A 19780-nucleotide genomic window follows, 5' to 3' on the forward strand; every position below is an offset into this window, starting at 1 on the left:
TACGGATACAAGATGATTCAAATCGCCATAGGTGGGCGATGTCAGCTTCAGTGTGCGGAAGCAGATGTCGTATAAAGCCTCGTTGTCGATGCAGAATGTCTCATCGGTATTCTCGACAAGTTGATGTATGGACAATGTGGCATTGTACGGCTCCACGACGGTATCGGAAACCTGAAAAGCGCCAATGAATCAGCGCAATATTGCAAACACACAAAAACGAACGGCCAGTGAGGCATACAAGTAGTAGGCAAGCAAGCGAATATACGTTGGCAGTCAGTCGGTCAGATTAGCGAGTAGTATTCCCGATTTGGTTGGAAGTGCCACAGATGGTCGGGCAATGAATGGTGACGCATTGTTGGAGTTTGTTGATTTGTTGTCGTACATACATATATTTTGCGCAATATTTTTTTGTTGTTGTTATGTGCGGTTAGCGGTGTTAGCAACAGAGGCACAAATGTGGCAGCAGCAGTTGTGTAGTATGTTGCACAGTCGTTCAGTCAGCAGGCGTTGAAGCATTATGTGGTGCAGCAGGCCACAGGCGTAAACGAGCGTTGAAATTAAGCGTGCGTCAGCATACAGTGCCGTTGTGGCGCAGCATTGTGGCATAGAAGAAAATGAAAAATAAATGCGAAAAAAGCGATATTTAGTTAGATATAAATACGAAGAATATAATATAAATAGTCATACTCAATATTTTTAAATGCCTTAGTTTAAATATAACTAATAATAACTATTTTAAGTATACTTTAATAATGATATATTTTTTGAAGTTTCACGAAAGCTTATCAAAGTTCATATTAACTGGAAAGAACTTTCATTTCGGTTACACCGGAGCTATAATATCCTTCACAGGTACCTTTCTTATAGCAATAAAAAGGTTTGAGTATGCTTAACTAAAACTACGGTGCAGTAGTATAGTGGACAAGCGTTTGAAAGTTCACCTCCTGGAAGCCAAAAGAAAGGGCTCAAAGGCTTGCTGCGCTGTGTATAACGGGAGCTTTGAGAAAAATTACAACGGCGGCTCTTGAATTGATAATAAACCTGCCATATATTGACCTCTTCGCTGAAAACTGTGCGGCAAAATCGGCGGGACGACTACTGGCGGCAGGAGAATTTATATATAGAACCTTTGTTCAAAGCTCGGTGGGTAATGATGACTCCAGTTTTCTGGTAGGAAAGAAGATTCAAAGTAAACATAGAAAAAAATGGTTGACGTAAAGGTATGTTATTTACGCGCAACACTCTAATCATTTACACGGATTTCTTAAAAATGCACGATGGAGTTGCTGCGGAGATATACTGTTCAGAGTTAGACATAAGACAGCCTATTTAGTTGCCGAACCAGTGCAGTATATCACAAGCTGAGGTCTTTGGCATTGCGAAAGCCACGGAGCTGGCCTCTAATGCACCGGCAGGCAATTTCAGAGTCAACATCTACATCTACGATTGCTAAGAATTGTGTATCCGTAAACGTGATGAACATTGGAAAATTCATGCATTGTCTATACGACGATCTCGACAGAAGCATGGTAAAGAAAATGAAAACACAATGGAATGTGATATCAGGGTACAAGACTGCAAAAGTCATGTGCAAAACGGTAGATAGGAAGTACACAAAATCCCAATTTGTGCTTGGTAGATGAGCCTGTAGGAATATGATAGGAATACTAGCTGGTCAGTGTCTGGTGGCAGCACACCCCCGCAGAATCCCCATTGAGACAGATCGAGAAGATTACAGGAAATGTCTAGAGCATGCCACCAGTGAAAAAATGAAGCATTTCTTGTGTATTTGTCCCGCATTGGCAAGACTACGCTGTAAGCATCTGGTGCTTCTGGCATCGATAACAGATGGACGCACAGACATGCGAAAGTGGCTATACGAGGCTTGACAATTAAGTATTGAGACTGATTTTATTGCCGCGAAAATGGAAAAACGAAATCAAGAGCAACGTGTCGCGATCGAATGACCGTTGCAGAAAACTGTTTGGAACAAGTAGAAAACGATCCCACGCTGCTTGATCGAGTTATTACAGGCGATGAGAGCTGGTTTTTCCAATACGACCCGAAAACCACATGCCAAAGCTCACAATGGTTGTCTCCGCGCGCTCCCGCCTGAAAAAAGCTCGCATGAGCAAGTCGAAGGTGAATACGATGATTATTGCCTTTTTTGATAGCCGTGGAATCGTCCACAAAGAATTGGTTCCACCGGGGAAAACTGTGAATCAAGTCTGCTATTGCCAAGTACTCGAAAGATTGCGAAAATGAGTCAACGGGGTGCACCCAGACATCGTTCGTAACTGGATCCTTCATCACGACAACGCGCCGTGCCACACCGCCCTCAGCGTGTCCCAGTATTTGGCCTCTAAAGGGATCGTCGTGTTGCAACAGCCGCCTTATTCGCCCGACATGTCACCCTGTGACTTTTTTTGTTTCCTAAAACAAAATCGGTGGTCAAAGGAACCCATTTTGAGTCGATTACGGACATCCAGGCGGCCATAACGAGGGTACTCGCGGACATCCCAGTCGAGGCGTTCCAGAAATGTCACGAAAACGCGCTGAAATCGCTGTATAGCTGCCCAAGGGGACTACTTTGAAGAGGATGGCAGAGTTGTAGAATAATTTTCAAATATACGGTTTTTATGGAATCAGTCTCATTACTTAATTGTCATACCTCGTAAATATATGCATAAATAATAATATACTCTTCCGACTTTTTAAATTAAAAATAATAACTAACTGAAGTGTTGACATGTCTTCATCTTATGAATTGCTATTAGAACTCTGTAAAAAAGCCCTTACTCAAGCACCCATTTATTAAATCAATAATTATTAATTATGTTCTATTATCGGGATATGTATTTGCCACAATTTACACACTCAAAAACAAAAAAATTTAGCTTTCAAGTACAAGTACAAATTTGTGTTGTTCATAATATGTTGAACTTCAAATACTTGAGCGCAGCAGACAACTGACATGACAAGTATTTGATTTCATTGAGGCAGAACAATGACTACAACATTGTTGTTGTGTCTTTTAACAACTAATACAATGACTACAATGACAGAAACAAAGCAAGTACACCATTGTTCATACACAGACACACGCATATCCATTTGGTAGCACACAAAAACGAGAACAAACAATAAATTTCCAAGCATTTAGTTTCTGCTAATGAATGCCTTTCATCAAATTGGCCAATGGATATTTGGTTAGTAATGGGAAAACATCAGTAATTTGTTTGTTATAGATCTAACTAAATTTCGCATGAATATTATTACACATACAGTATACCTATTCATATTTATGTAGGTAGAGCAAGGCAAAGCCCTGTAGGAAATTGGGTGTAGAAAGCATAGATTGTGTCTATGTAGTATACATATTGCATGAGGCATAGTAAAAATAAATTGAAATATTTGATATTTAAATATAGAGAATTAGTAATCTACAACTCGCGTTGCATAAGTGCGCCAGTACGTAAACTTCGTTTGTAAGCACGATGTAGAGAAAAGAAAATACTAAATTAATGGCGAAATCACAAGTCAAGCCATGACATAAACACAGTCTCGATTTCCGAAGAGCTAAACATTTATTGAATTGCGTGGACTTAGCGCTAAGCACCTGTTCCTGCTTATAGCCAATGATTTTGCTGCTGGAAAATTTACGTCAAAGGAGCTTGTGAAAATCTACCGTTTAGGTTTTTGTTAATAGAGACCAGTACTGTATTGATATGGTGTCAATACTTTAACCAGCTTACCACTGCGCTTACCGCTTTTTAAAATGTGATATAAAATCTGACAGTATAGTACCGTACTGCAGTACTTAGGAAATTTTATGCCGATTGAAAAATTTTTTTCGATTTTAATTTACCAGTGGTCCCAAAAGAAATAGAACCAAGCAATGTTCAACTAGTTACGCTTTTGTCGAAATTTAAATTCGTTCTGGGAATTATTCATAACGTAGCCCTCCTTAGTGAAAACTATACTAAGGGAAAAGTATAAGATCGTAAAAAGCTTTGTTAATTCGAGACATACAACTCTGTTAATGGTGTTAGTCATTTTCGAGAGATATCGGAGAACCTCAATATTTCTTTCGGAACGGCCAAAAGTTGCTTGAAATTTTTAAGGTTCATACCGTACGTCAGAACTAGACTCGCTTAAGACAACAATATTATACAAATTCTACAACTTTGCTTCCACCGTTTTTTTTTTTTGTAAATTTAAGGCTTTATTGTATAAAAACGGTTACAAAAATGTTATTCAAAATATTGTCCGTCACTAGCTACTACTTTTGACCATCTTTCTGGCAGAATGCGTATTCCGTGACGAAAGAACCCCTCATCTTGATCCAAGTATCAATCCTCTTCATAAGAACTGAAGTGATCGTTAGCTAGACCGTGTGCCATCGATCGGAACAAGTGGTAGTCAGATGGAGCAACGTCTGGAGAATACGGCGGGTGGGGTAAGATCTCCCATTTCAGCGTCTCCAAATATTTTTTGACCACCTTTGCGACGTGAGGCCGAGCATTGTCATGCTGGAGAATGACTTTATCGTGTCTTTCCTCGTACTGTTTTTCTTTTAGTGCTCGGCTGAAACGCATCAATTGCGTTCGGTATCGATCTCCTGTGATGGTTTCACTTGGCTTTAGCAGCTCATAATATATCACCCCCAGCTGGTCCCACCAAATGCAGAGCATGACCTTGGCGCCGTGAATGTTCAGTTTTGCCGTCGACGTGGAGGCTTTCCCCATGACTTTCTTCGCTTAGCGTTATCGTATCGTCGCCAGTTAGAATGCGATGTAAAAATCCCTTTCTGTTGTGCCTTTGAAGTAGCTGTTCCCATGCAAAGAAGCGCTGTTCGACATCTCTTGGTTTCAAGTCGTAAGGAACCCAGTTTTCTTGTTTCTGAATCATCCCCATGGCTTTGAGGCGTTTTGATACGGCTTGCTGTGTCACTTGCAACGATTCGGCCAATTCCTCTTGGGTTTGAAACGCATCTTGGTCGAGTAATGCTTCCAATTCAGCATCTTCGAAAATCTTCTTCCTTCCACCACCATGCCGGTCTTCGACTTGATAATCACCATTCTTAAAACGTTGAAACCATTCGCGACATGTTCTCTCACTTAGGACAGCCTCACCGTAGGTATCCGAAAGCATTCGATGAGCCTCAGCCGCACTTTTCTTGGAATTAAAAAAGAAAAGCAAAATTTCCCGCAAATGTCGAGAATTCGGCTCAAAAAGTGACATTTTCAGTTGAGAATAAGTTTGGGATGCAAAGAAATCTCCACAAATATTTTGTTGGGTTAATGTTGACACGTAGCGAAAAGAAGAAACGACTGGCGCGCGGTTGTTAACTCGGCTATAATCGCGTAAGCGGTGTCTACGCCAATTAAGAAGAAGAAGAATGTTGACACAAATGTTCAAGATCGATATATATATAACGATTTAATCGACCAGCGCTTGACCCTAGAGACATCTATTGGAAAATGGCGGAAGCAAACTTTTCTATTTTCTACGATATCCTCACGAAATTGAACAGAGATTATTGCCCAAAACAATATCCATAAAGATCTTTTTATGTATCGACTGATGCTTGCTATCTTAGTTTTTGTACAAGTTGTGTTACAGTTCCTAAAACTCTGAGGTATGATGAGGTGATTGAGGAGGTAATTAGAAATTCGCTGTAGCAACTTTGTTAAGTCTCACAGGTAGTCTAGAAAATTATTGAAATCAATATTTTCATCATTGATTGTCCATACAGGCCTCAAAATGAGCTTATTTTATTTTGTTGAGGTAAAAAGTAGTAAAAGTAGGTTTATAAGTAGGATTCTAATTTAAATCTAACTTCATTTTGTTATCAGCTTGTTCATTTCCAAAAGGGTACATAGCACGATTCATTAACGCCTGAAATTACAACTAAATATGACAAAAGTACATGCAGCTCTGCAGCTACACCACAAAACTCCGGATAGTGCACAACCGGCGAGTTTATATTTGGGTTTGCTGCAAAACGCACAGCAGTTGCAGGCTGATGGCGTGATTGGTTAGCTCAGCGGCAGCAATAAGTGTACTATTTGCTAGCAGCTGCAAATATATTCAATTGCACGTCTCGCACCGCTTGCCTTGGCTTAGTGGAAAGTACAAATTAGCAGCACACGTCCACCAGGACGTATGAGCAACATTTATTGCACTCGTATGCAAATGACCTAAAGGCTACCGAATATGAGCGCAAACGCTTGCATATGCTATATTAATATTTATATAAGTGCTAGTTAGTGTACACATGTATGCGCGTTTATTTCTGTATGTGTGTGTGCGTGTGTGTGTTTGCAACAACCTCGTGTATGCATATGCTCTTTGATTTATTGCTAATACTTTCCGTACCTGGACTCGCCTTGTTATGGCTCTTGTTTGGTGTCCATTTCCATTTCCAATTCCATTTTCACTTACACCGTTATCTGTTAAATGTTGTGCACTAGCCAGCGTACACACAACGGTTCGGGCATACACAAATCTATCATAATTTGTAAACGCTACGACACGCACGTAATTAGAAATGAATTTCATATACAATAATACTCGGTACACAATTTGGCCTCCGGCGATACTCGCTGCATAAGCAAATAAACAAATATATATACACAGCTGTGTGTGTGTGTGAGTTTTCGCATACATAACTACATTTGTTGTTTGTCTGCTTACCATTAAATATAAATTTGGGCTTGCACTTTGCTTGGTTTGCACACAAAACTGCCACCTCTCCATTTAGCTTTCGAACTCAAACTTTGGAAAATATCTTTGGTAAGCACTCAAAGCTGCAAACACTTATGCACACACAAACAGGCATTTATTAAGCTTTTGCTGGCATTATTGTGGACTTATTAGGCTAGCGGCAGTGCAAATTGTATTTACAGCGCGTCCGTGCCCAAATGGTCTCTATAAATTTAATTATTATATTTGTGCATAACTAATTGTGCTAATGCTTGTGTCTATTCCTTTTGACCGCCAGAATGAAGACAACGGTCTTATTGTTTTCAATTATCAACTATATTATAATTTATTATAATAATTATGTTGCTACCTAAGTGCAACTCTGTTTTGAAATAGACAGCGCGTTGATGGGCTCAGTTATCATTATTTCCAAAATATTACGATTTAGGTAAGTATTATTTAATTTTTATTTATTTTCTCAGTAGAAATGGCAAAATATTAAGAAAAACTATAACTTTATCTGCAGCGAAGCTATAATACACTTCATAGGTACATTTTCTAGAGTATAGGCGATGCTTTGGATTGTAATCTCTGCCAAATTTCTTGAAAATATTTTGTCAAATAAAAAAAGTTTTCTATACAAGCATTTGATTCCGATCGTTTAGTTGGTATGACAGCTATGTTGCTATTGTTGTCCGATATCGTTTTTTACAAATAAGCAGCTTCTTGGTGAGGAAAGGACATTTGTAAAATTTCAGAATCTTAAAAACTATACAAAGACGGACAGACAGACGGATATGGCTAAATAAACTCAGTTCGTCATGCTGATCTTTTATATATTTACTTCATATGGTCCGCTAGGATCAATAGACAATTTCAAAAAACTGCAAACAAAAGGTGGAAATTGCCTCATAACTAAACAATTATGGCCAACATATGACAGGAAAAGAACCATCGAATTATTAAATAGGTCAAGAAAAAGTATTTACAAGTTAACAGCTACCACAACAGGGCACTGGCCATTTGGGGAACATGCGTCCAAAATGGGTATGCCCTACAACGACATCTGCCGTGGCTGCGGAGTAGCAGGGAACAAGGAAACAATCTTCCACTTTCTCTGCGAATACCCAGCTCTAGCACAAATCTGACACAAAGCACTCGGAATCCACCAAGCACCAAACCTTGAATGGATTTCCAACAAAAGCATATCGGACATAAGTAGTTTCATCGAAACCTCAAAATGGTTTGAGAGAGAAGGTGAAACGTAATAGCAGATACAGGAGGTTCTACGAATAGTGTATCAAAATGGCACATCAGTGCTAATTGAGCCCGATAGGGCTGCATTCCTTCCTACCTACCTACCTCATATGGTCTTTGACGTTTCCTTTGGGTGTTACAAACATCGTGACAAACTTTATATACCCTCTTCAGGATCAGTTTAATTGACAGCTTATTAGATAACTACCGTTTTTCAAATTTTGTGACGATACCTTGCCAAATAAAACAATTCTCCATACAATGATTTGAGTTTGATCATTCAGTTTGTATAACAGCTAAATGTTATAATTGTTCGATATTGCCAGTTCCCATAAATAAGTAGCTCCTTGGTGAGGAAAGGACTTCCGTAAAATTTCAAACCAAGTACCGAGAGAGTACCCAGATGGACATGGCTAAATCTTCCATTTCTTAGAGTCCAAGGAACAGGCGAAAATGTGGGCTTCACTTGATGAACACGCAGTTGCCTACTACTCTTTATGGTCGGAAAAGTGACTGGCACCAATTCGTAACGAACTACCTGGAGTTAAAAGGAACTACCACAAGGAACTACCTGGAGAAAACTGCCAGATACTTTCCACACTCCTTCCTGTACTGTCCTAGTCTTTAAGATATACAGTCTGTCAAGTAGGAGCGTGGTCGACTTTACCGACAGTTAATGAACGATTTCGCTCTAATTCATTCGCGAGCCGATAGAGGGAAGCTTTGTCCTTGATGCATTGCCAACAAAGGTTCAGTTGATCTTTTGAAAGATAATCACGTTAAACGCTATGAGTGCTAAGTATGTGTCGCGCTACGAGGCTGTGTTCCTTTGCATCCACCCACATCCCAAAATGTCGCAATCAGGGGCTGCTAAATATATGAGAAAGTCGAATGGATTTGTACAGAAGTGGATACAGCGATATATAGTGGCTAAAAATGTCAATGATTTACCAGAACATGGTTCGATAGAAAAAGTGAACAAAAAAGATGAAAAAATAATAGTTAATTTGTTTTCGCGGAATCCTGCTTTAATACTGCGGCAAGGACAAGCAAAATTAATGGCAAAAGGTCTAGATATATTCTACGAAACTATCCGAACCCTTCTTTTTACTCATGATTAGAAATGGCGCAACACAATGAAGGAGCCTCTGTTGACTGAAAAACTTGTGACAAAGCGACTCGCTTGGGCGCATGAGAATATTGATAGAAATTTTGAAAATATCAGTTTTACTGATGAATGTTCTACATGGGCACGTTCTGTCCTTACGCGATCCTGGTCAACTTCCACCAATAGGCTTGTTCAGTTGATCGTAAAACATGGAATAAAGGCGCATCTTTGGGGCTGCTTCTCAAAGCAGGGATTCGGCACTTTGTACCTCTTTACTGACAACATAAATGTAGTGAAAATGATAAAAATCTACAAAAAGGCTTTACTGCTATCTACCAAACGATGGTTCATCAGAAAAAATGAAGATTGGATTCTGCAGGAGGACAACGATCCTAAACACCGCAACAAGCTCTGTACTTAGTGAAAAACTCAATCTGGCATCGTTACATTGGATTGGCCGTCGCAGTCGCCGGGTGCAAAGTCTATTGAAAATGTGTGGGCATATATTAAACAGAAGCTTCGTGGAAGACGCACATACACTTTGTAGCATTTGTTTTACGAAATTCGTCGGATCTGGAGATCCTTGCCAATAGAATACGCCGTCAAATTAGTAGAAAGCATGCCTCGGAGATGTCAGGCAATTATCGACGCCGGTGGTGACTGGACACATTACTCGTATTGACCAAATTGCATCATTGTTTGTAATGTGTATAATGTATATATAAATATGAAAGTTTCATAAAACAATTTTATTTTATAAACTAACACGACCATGCTCTTACCTGACAGACTATATGTATAGTAGATTTTTTTGATATTGAGTGTGAAGTGTTAAGAATGGCTAGATGAGATTCGTAAAGTATGCTTCAGAACGGCTTTTATTCTCTGCTTCTCATCCAAGCAGACTAAGCTTGAAGTAACTTTGTTTTCTTTTAATTAAAAATTGCTAAAGTGTGGCGATGGTGTTAAATACTAAACTTTGCCTTGCAAATTGAAACAAACAACAACTACTTCCAATAATTTCGTTAGTTCATTGAAAATTAGAGAGACGACATGCTAAAACCATTCTAGGAAATCTAATTATGTGCCGACTTCTTATACACTGAATAAAATAACATGCAAATAACTGCTTTATTATACAAATATATTTGCTTGGGTGCTTTGTTTTTAATTTCGCTGCAACATTAGCAAATGCAATTAACGGGCAAGATGCTGGAAGTTGCCTCTTAATGGCAAATTTGGTTATAAACGCTCAGGCGCTTACATAAACTAACTGCTGATATTTGCATTTATTTACAATTAGCTCAAAGCAATGGTCACTTTATGAGCTCCATTAAAGCATCAAAGCAACTCACTCAATGATCATTAGTATGTACTTTTCGTTGCAAATATGCTGTTAATCGCCTCAGAAGTCCAAATGTATTATCTTCGTGGTGTGTGTGTATGTTAAATGAAATATTTTTTTAGCATCACCTGTGCTAATGAAATATTTATTCACAGCTTACAGCAAGAATGCGCATTTATGTACTGTTATGTTCAGAGTTTTGGTATAAAAGGCATCTCAGTTGTGTGTCGCATAAATTAGCAATATGGGAACTATCCTTGATATATGCTTTCACGAATAAGCAAAGATTTTTGTAATGCAACACACACATTATTGCTTCTTTGCGATACGTTGCACAGTCAAAGAGAATAAATTAAGTGAGTTTATGTGAATTATATGCACTTCGTGCGCTTAGAAGTATAATATTATCTTTATCTACACGAGTTTTGAATACGTAATTTGAAGGCTTCAATATTAAGAACGAAAGTCCGATTTAGCATGCTCTCTCCTAGCGAAGCTGAAATTTCACAATTTTGAACCCATTGAGAGGAGAGGAATATGGGTCAAGGATATAATTCAAATTGCTGAAGAATTTAATTAAAAGGTTAGTCAGGTGTAGCCAGGTCTTTCGTATATCTTGTACAACTCATTGTTCCATCGACTGGGGTATACGCCGTTGCCAATGACCAAAGAATCATAAATCTTTCGCGGAACCTTTGTTTCGAAAACTCGTCGGAATCATAAGATGTTACCATCGTGCACCATATAGCAGGACGGATATGATGAGTGACTTATAGAGTTTGATCTTTGTTCATCGAGAGAGGATTTCAGTTCTCAATGGTTTACTCAGTCCGAAGCAGCACCTGTTGGTAAGATCTGTTCTGCGTTGGATTTCGAGGCTGACGTTGTTGTTGGTGTTAATGCTGACTCCAAGATAGACGAAAATATCTACGACTTGAAAGTAATGACTCTCAATAGTTACGTGGGAGCCCAGTGTGACCCATTTGCTTCGTGCGGGGCGAGATAGATACAGAGAGTTGAAGAGGAAAGCGGGACGCATTTGCAGAAAGAAAAACAGAGAAGCCAAAATACGTGAGTATAAAGAGTTTGACAAGTTGGCCGACAGATATAATGCTCTAAAATTTTACGTAAAAATGCGGCAACTAACACAAGGCTTCAAGACCGGAACATACTCTTGTAGAACCCCAGAGGTGATCTAGTGACTGACGCCCAGAGCATAGTAAAATTATGGGGGGAACACTTCTACACCAGCAGATGTCGAACCCGATTCCCCAGTCGATGACGATGGAGTAGACGTTCCATTTCCCGACCATGATGAAGTTCGAATCGCAATTACCCGTCTGAAGAACAACAAAGAGGCGGGGGTCAAAGGATTGCCGGTGGAGCTGTTCAAATTCCAACGCAGAATAACTCTTGACAACAAGCCTGTCCTGCTATGTGGTGCAAAGGCATGGAAGATGAGAAACCTCGACGCTACGAGTATTCGAGAGAAAGGTTCTGCGGAAGTTTTATGGTCCTTTGTGCTTTAGCAACGGCGAATATCGCATTCGATACAACGATGAGCTGTACGAGTTATACCCCGACATTGACATAGTGCAACGAATTAAGAGATAGCGGCAACGATGGCCAGGACATGTCACCCAAATAGACGAAGACACTCTAGCTCTGAAACTGTTCAACGCAGTACCCGTGGAAAGATCAGGTGGAGAAGGACCTAGCTACACTTGAAATCTCCAACTGGCGCCAAACGGTGAAAAGGAAGAACAACTAGCGCGTGGCTAGGTCATGTTGTCCGGATGGATGAAAACACTCCAGCTCTGAAAGCATTAGACGCAGTACCCGCGGGAAGCAGAGGAAGTGGAAGACCTCCACTCCGTTGGAAGGACCAAGTGGAGAAGAAACTGGCTTCGCTTGGAATATCCAATTGGCGCCACGTAGCGAAGAGAAGAAACGACTGGCGCGCTGTTGTAAACTTGGCTATAAGCACGTAAGCGGTGTCTATGGCAGTAGGGAAGAAGAAGAATCAGAAATGCTGAGAAATTTAAATAAGCCATTACGTAACGCTATTCTAAAAATTCACAACTTCTTCCAGGATATTTTACTAAGAAGAGGTCTATTATTTATACTTTACCAGTCATAGTGTATCTGCATATAAGCCTCCCTGTCCTCCAACCCCTCAATTTGCTTTGGAACTATCGCTGGCCAGTGCAAATACATCAGTTGCAGCTTAAGCAATTGACCAACAAACCAAACCGATTGATTTGAACATGTGCGATAAACCGCAGCCACGAACGACCGCAGCACAGCAGAAGCGCATAATCAGTACAATAACAACAACAACAAAAGCAACAGCAATGCGACCGAGAGCATGTTTCACTACAAGCAAATGCGTCGCGACCAAAGCAACTTAAATAACAACAACAACAATAGCAACCTACATATATAGGGTAAACTTATCGCCGCTAGAGAGTAAACTCAACAACAACACCAAATGGGAAAACAGCGCTGGCTAACACCTTCAACAATAAACGGTACAATATGCGCATGTATGTATGTATGTACATTTGCTCAAGTATGTGTGTAGAGTGCACCAGCAAGTGCACAAGGCCGAACTGCGTCAGTGTGAGCCTAACGGTTGTTGCAGAAAATATATTGGCAGAGCGATGGCGGCTTGTGGTGAGGGCCGCCGCGGATTCGGCTGAAGATATGCGAATGTGGATCAGATCTGTGTGAGCGCAAGCTATTAGCATTATGCAAACGCAACCGCAGGCTTACTAAAACAGACACGCACACACATGCATGCACGCCAGCCTCTTTGAATTTAATGCGCGCCAGTGGGAGTGTAGTAAATATGTATTTGCGCGCTAATGTTGACCATGGCAGCGCTGTACAAACATAAATAAGATACATTTCGTCATTTAGTGGTGAGCCGCAGCGACAACGCGGCACTGCCCTTACATAATCAGCAACGCGTGCGCGCGACAACACATGTAAATATAATTAACTCTTCTCCACTAAACGCCACCAAACGCTTGTAAGACAACAGCTGTGCTGCCAACTTGCCGTTAGTTGGCCAAGCAGTGTGCGCATGCGCCCTACGTCTTCTGCAGTTCACCAAATTGTACTGCACTTTTTTTTCAAAGCGCAAAGATTCGATTTCTATACCACTTAACATTTTCTTTGTGCGCGCGACGAGCCGTGAAATTAGCAGCGACACGATTGCCAATTGAACCTGACAGCGCGTCACACATATCCACACACACGCACACATGTGCAAGCACATACTTGAAAACATGCTTGGTTTAACGCTTGTGGTTATATGCCTGTCCTACACTCCCGCCACACATACTCATACATACATACGTATGTGCCGTCGCGCTCGTATTTGCATATGCCACATAAATTTCCGTTTAGCGGAAAGTTTTTTTTTGCTTAAAATCATTGAAAATTTATTGCTGTTTCGCTTGATTGGTTAAGTCGTTTGCATGCTTCAATTGGCATTTTGCTTTTCAAGCACATCAACTAGCGCTCTTCGCCCTTTCACTATGCCCGCTTAGTGGTGGCTTTAAAATTTCGTTAACTCATCTCACTACAACTCCCGTTAAGTCACAGCAGTGGTGGCCGCCGAAGGCGTTATTGCATGCGGTCGTATTTACCGCTAACTTATGCCATAACACGAGTCTTCTCGCACCCCAACACTCTCAAAAATGCTAAATGCGTCTATTTATATATTTATGTATGTGTGCTTATACGAGTGTGTGCATATACATATATGAGTATGTATTTGTGCATACCTAAATTGCTGTTTGTATATTCATATGCTAATAGTTTTATTTGTGTGTGTGTAATTTATGAGTCGCCTGCATTAATAGGCCGCATAAATTGACTTGCGGTATTACGATTTTGTTGTTGTGTAGCGCCATTGGTTGTGACGGTTATTGTTATATTTGTCGTATTATTGGTGGAATTACAACTACAAATGTGTTACTTTAATCTGTGGAAAACCTATGAATAACCGGATCCGTTGTTGGGTTCTCATGTTTTGATATGGCTTTTAGAATCTCCAATGGAAGACAGATATCTCAAGAGTAGTCAGAAATCGTACTGGCATCATTGGAATATCAGAAGGATCAGTAAAAACCATTTTGAAAGATCATAGGGGTATAATAAATGTAAAAGCACGATTAGCTACAAAATCACTCTAAAGTCTCGAAAAACAAAACAAAAAACGAAACAATCATCGATGCGAAAATGAGTTTCGAACAAAGAGCCAACATTAAATTTGGCTTTAAAATTTGTAAAGCTTTTACTGAAACGTTTCAATTGATGAAACAAGTTTATGGCGATGATTGCCTATCCCCAGCAGAGTGTACGAGTGGTTTCAACGTTTTAAAAGTGGTCGTGAGGACATAAATGATGATCAACATGTGGACCAATCAAAATCCGTGATCACTCGAAATTCCATCGAAACATCAAAAATCAGCAGAAATCATCATTGAAATTCATGGAAATGGAATTGAACATCTCCAAAACATCGATTTATCGCATTTTGACCCAACATTTGGGCTTACGAAAGGTGTGTGCACGGTTTACAATTGACTGACGACCAAAAATTACTTAGAATCCAACATTCGAATCGACGCTTGTGACCGATTATTTTACCAAAAATTACATCTTAACCATTAACCGCTCCTGTATTCACCTGATATGGTACCGCGACTTCTTTCTTTTCAGAAAAGTGCATTTGCTCATGAAAGGACAGCGTTATGCAGACGTAGAGGCCATTCAAAAGGCTTGCACCGGTATACTGGCGGCCATACCGGCCAACGAACTAAAACATTCTTTCGGCATGCTTTTGAACCGAGAAAAAAGCTGTAATGAAGCAGGAGACTACTTTGAATAAAATAAATTAATTTTGGCGAAAAAACCATTTATTATGTTTTTTTTTTCTTTTTTAAGTCCTGTTTACTTTGGAACACACCTTGTAGATACAACGTGGAGTAACAAATCACATTAAAAAAAGCGCTCTTGGTTTGAAAACCATTAAAAAGTAGACCTGACTCCTAAGAGTTGACCTAATAAGTTTAATGTATATATTTTCCAAACTAATAAAGCTATATCACCGAAATTTGCTTTTAGCAAATTTTTAAACCTTCTTTTCGATAATGTGAAAATGAATAAGATCGGATGATAACCTCGCGCCCTTTTAGGAAAAATAACATAGCTCGAAACCTGGTCAATCGGTTTCAAAATTCGTAGTTACCTTGTCAGTCCGGATCAAATTTAGCCATTGGTATCATCTCGAGAACAATTTTTGTTCAATCAAAAAGTTATCGTGTTATTAAACGTGTAGTTTGAATACAGGTTTGGGTTTTCTTCACACCAAGAATAAATGTTTAAACTGGCGATTACGAACGTCTGCCATGAAACTGAAACTCTTTATATTGTTTGAAAAAATATGACATTTGATGCACACGTTGGTGCAAACAGTACCTATCGATTGATAGTAGTGCAGCGATATTAGCCTTGAGCTCGCTGGCCCTTTCACTAAAGTCTAATGAAGAGATGTCTGGAATATTTATCTCTGGTTCGAGTTACTTCATGATTATACATTTTGGGTGCTTGGCTAAAGTGGTAACGCAGAAAACTGCAAGTTTTATGAACTTGCTAGGTCGGTACTTCAGTTTCTCCAGAATTAGAATGGAAACGAGTAGGAGCTCCGATGGCTGCTTGAGGTCTACAATTGAATGTTTGGTCCTCATGCGAGCTCAGCGAACGTTGCTTAGCTACTAGCAACTGCACAGTCGCAAACCGACCAATCATCAAACATAACATAATCGTCAGACAATGTGAAATGTGTGGACAATGTTTACATTATAAAAGTGAATGACTATTTTTACAGAAATAGGGGTTGATAAACATCACGTAGCGACATGAAAGATTATTACCAAATATTATTTACCGGTTTCTTACTTCTGCATTATAGCTCTTGTTAATATAAAAACTACTGCAGTAAAAAATTGACTAAAGAAATTTGGTCATGATCATACTTAAAGTATAAATGATCACTATTCTACATTTGAAAAAATATAGGCGGTACATTGCGAGTAGATACTACATGTGACCACAGTGACTAGACCATTTACGAATAGTTCGACCTTCTTAAAAAAAATTTGACCTTTTACAAAAATTGTATATATAGAATATTCCATAAGTTCTACAGGTGATGTGTTCGGTTTCATATCTGACCTAAGTCCGATGGAAGAACCTCTTCCTACATCTTTTTTAAACAACTTTCATTACCTTGTGATATCGCATTACTTTGAGTTCTCTATTAGAACGATTTTATGGACGTATGGGTTGGGTTTCAGAAAGAAATATTGGACAGCATTAAACATTTTACCAATTTATTTCTACTATTCACCTATCACTCGACCTTGCTGGTTAAAAGCATTTGTCAATGCTTTTCAAAATCTTAGAATTTCGAATTACGCTTACATGCAGCAACATACAATATTTCATATTACTCATACGCTCTGACGTCCGCTTATATTGTGGTTCGCATTCCATAGCTTGATAGGCCAAAAATTTGTTATTATCAACTCCTAATTGAACTAAGAGTGCAGATATGTATAAATTTGTTTACCGAATGAATTCCGATATACAACCGATAATAAATCGATAAAAATTAGTAGGAAAAAAACGAAAAATTACAGATCCACAGATAATTATAAGTCGCTTTTCAAGGACTGTTCTTAGCCTTAATAATAATTCTAATATATTAATTATTATTATTAATTATTTAATTATTAGCGCCCGTCAGCTATCTCATTACAAAAGATTTGGATTTGATTGCAAAATTTAATAGATTTGATTTATTTTTTAGCAGAGAATTAGTGAAAAAAGACAGCGATTGATAATTCATTTTATTTTTAGTAATGACCGAAACTAGAATAAATTTTACAAATAAAGAAGTTTTCATAGAAGAAATTTGTTTCGATCGTTTAGTTTGTATGGCAGCTATGTATATGCTATATATTGGCAGTTACGAGAGATGAACAGCTTTTAAGGAGAAAAGGCAGACAGTTGGAAATGACTTAATCAACTCAGGTCGTCATACTGATCATATAAAACGAGTGATCCAAGTAGATCGTGTCAAGCTGTCATATTATTCGTAACACTATCACCCATCTTGAGACCCAAATTATAAATTAAATTTATTATTGGGTAATGCTTGTCCGAATAGACCACGTCTAGGACGTAGTAACGAAAATATAGTAGCCGAAGCTGAGAATGTACACGAAGACCGTGGAGAATCGATTCGTCGTTCGTACCAACTCGAACGTGTGTACCGACTTCGGCATTTCACATCGAGATCTTAAATTGGAAGCATACCAAATACAGCTTGTGCAAGAACTGAAGCTGCTCGACCTTCCACACCGATATCGTTTCAGTCTATGGAATCTCGAAAAGTTCCAAGGAGATCCAATGTTCTCGTGCCAAATTTTGTTCAGCGCAGAGACTCACTTCTAAACAAGCAAAGTTTCAGCATATGGGGCGAAGAACAACTTAAAAAAATTCAAGATCTGCTACTTTATCCAGAAAAAACAAGAGGTTTATGTGGTTTGTGGGACGGTGGAATCATTGCTCAATATTTCTTCAAAAATAATGCCGGTGAGAACGTAACCGATCGTTAGAGTTTTCCTTGTGGGAATATGTAAAGTGTAAAGTCTATGTGAGCAATCCCGCTTTGATTCAGGCATTCGTGCAAAACGTGTCATCCTCCAGTTACCAGTCGAAATGCTGGCACGAGTCATCGAAAATTAGACTCAACGAGTGAATCATCTGAGACGTAGATGCAGCACACATTTGAATCTTCAAAAAGCAAATCCCAAAGAATGCTTCTTCGAATGATAATAAACACTCGCAAGTAAATTTGAAATTTCTGTGCTTTTTCTTTAAAAAAATAGGAACCCTCTGAACCTTTTAAAATAATTAAATACCATTAGGAAGGGAGAGAGTGGGTTATTGAAAAATCTGCAGACCGGAGTAAGTCTAACTACCAGCAAACTGTGAATAATGCTTGTTAAAGAATAATGAATCGGATGCTTATTTCCCTTGCCTTTGCATTAAAAATAATGCGCTTACATTACTGCTTATAATTCTAAAATATTTAATACTGTGGAATTAAAGGGGATGCTGCAAATTTAAATAATATATATATATGTATTATATTATTAAATTAATATTTTGCGCTCAGTTACCGTAAATAAGACTAATAACATTAAATGTGAGCCTTAAACAGTTAACCAAAAACAAAAAAGGAGATTAACAAACAACAACAACAATAAGTGGGTAATTTTTTTTAATGCGCACGTGAAATCCCACTTAATCCACGTAATTACAATTACACACTCATTTACATGCTTACGCAATGACACATTTGCACCGCATAAAATGCCACGCAAACGCAGTGATGCGTAACTGCATGCATGGCTAATGTGATGCATGTCCGAGGCACAACCACACACTCACACACGCACACACACATTCAGCCGGGCGATTGCGCACATGTTGCATATGACACGTAAATCATTTGCGATAAGCGCGAGAGCTCAACAAATTACATTGAAGGACAGTTTTTAATCGCATCAGCGGTTGCAATGGGTGTCCAAATGTGGTTAACCGTGTTTTTGTGTTACAAACACACACACGCACACATCCATATACGATTTTTCTTTTTGTCTATATATTGCAGGCTAACTAACAGCGCGTGCTTGTATGTGTGCGCCCATTCACACATCAATTACCGCACACACACACACACACACACTTGCGCGCATACCGCTGCAGGCTGCTGTCATGCTTGTGGGCTTTCAGGCAGTTTTTGCTGTTGTTGTGTTGTGTGTTTTTTGTTTTTTTTTTTGTAATTTTTTACCGCTGTCACTGCAACTCGCCGCTTATTTGTTTGCGTCCATTCATTTTATTAATATCTTAAAGCAATAATTTACAAATTGCCATTGTGCGCATATTAACAATATTCGATATGATTTCCAATTGAACTGCTGCTCAATGCAAATGCATGCTGGTAAATAAGAGTCAATTTGTATGCCTTTCAATGCCTGCTTATTTCAGCGTTCTACGGTATCTTCCGTTGTATTTGCATATGCCAAACGCGTGTGACTGTGACTGTGTGTGTGTGTTGCAGTTACGTAAAATAGGCGAATTGCATGATTTTATCATAAAAAGAAAATTACAGTTATTATTTCGTGTGTGTGTATGTGTGTGTTTTTGTGTTAACAGTAAATTAAATGCAAATATTGGTTTGAGTATGTGAAATTGCGAGTGAACTCTAGTCCTTT

The 19780-nt window shown here is 39.0% G+C and overlaps 1 protein-coding gene across 2 annotated transcripts in view; it reads right to left on the reverse strand.

Annotated features, from left to right (window-relative positions):
* LOC105233937 (tubulin beta chain) overlaps positions 1-19780 on the reverse strand; it is a 114191-nt gene that overhangs the window by 13920 nt on the left and 80491 nt on the right. Inside the window, exon 4 of one of the 2 annotated variants that reach the window (XM_049450497.1) lies at positions 4-171. The exons of the other annotated variant lie outside the window; for it this stretch is intronic. Coding sequence (XP_049306454.1) covers positions 4-171 — 168 coding nt within the window. The remainder of the gene's footprint in view (positions 1-3; positions 172-19780) is intronic. 2 annotated transcript variants of the gene reach the window in all.

Source organism: Bactrocera dorsalis, chromosome 2 (genome assembly GCF_023373825.1).
Source record: "Bactrocera dorsalis isolate Fly_Bdor chromosome 2, ASM2337382v1, whole genome shotgun sequence".
Lineage (NCBI taxonomy): Eukaryota > Metazoa > Arthropoda > Insecta > Diptera > Tephritidae > Bactrocera > Bactrocera dorsalis.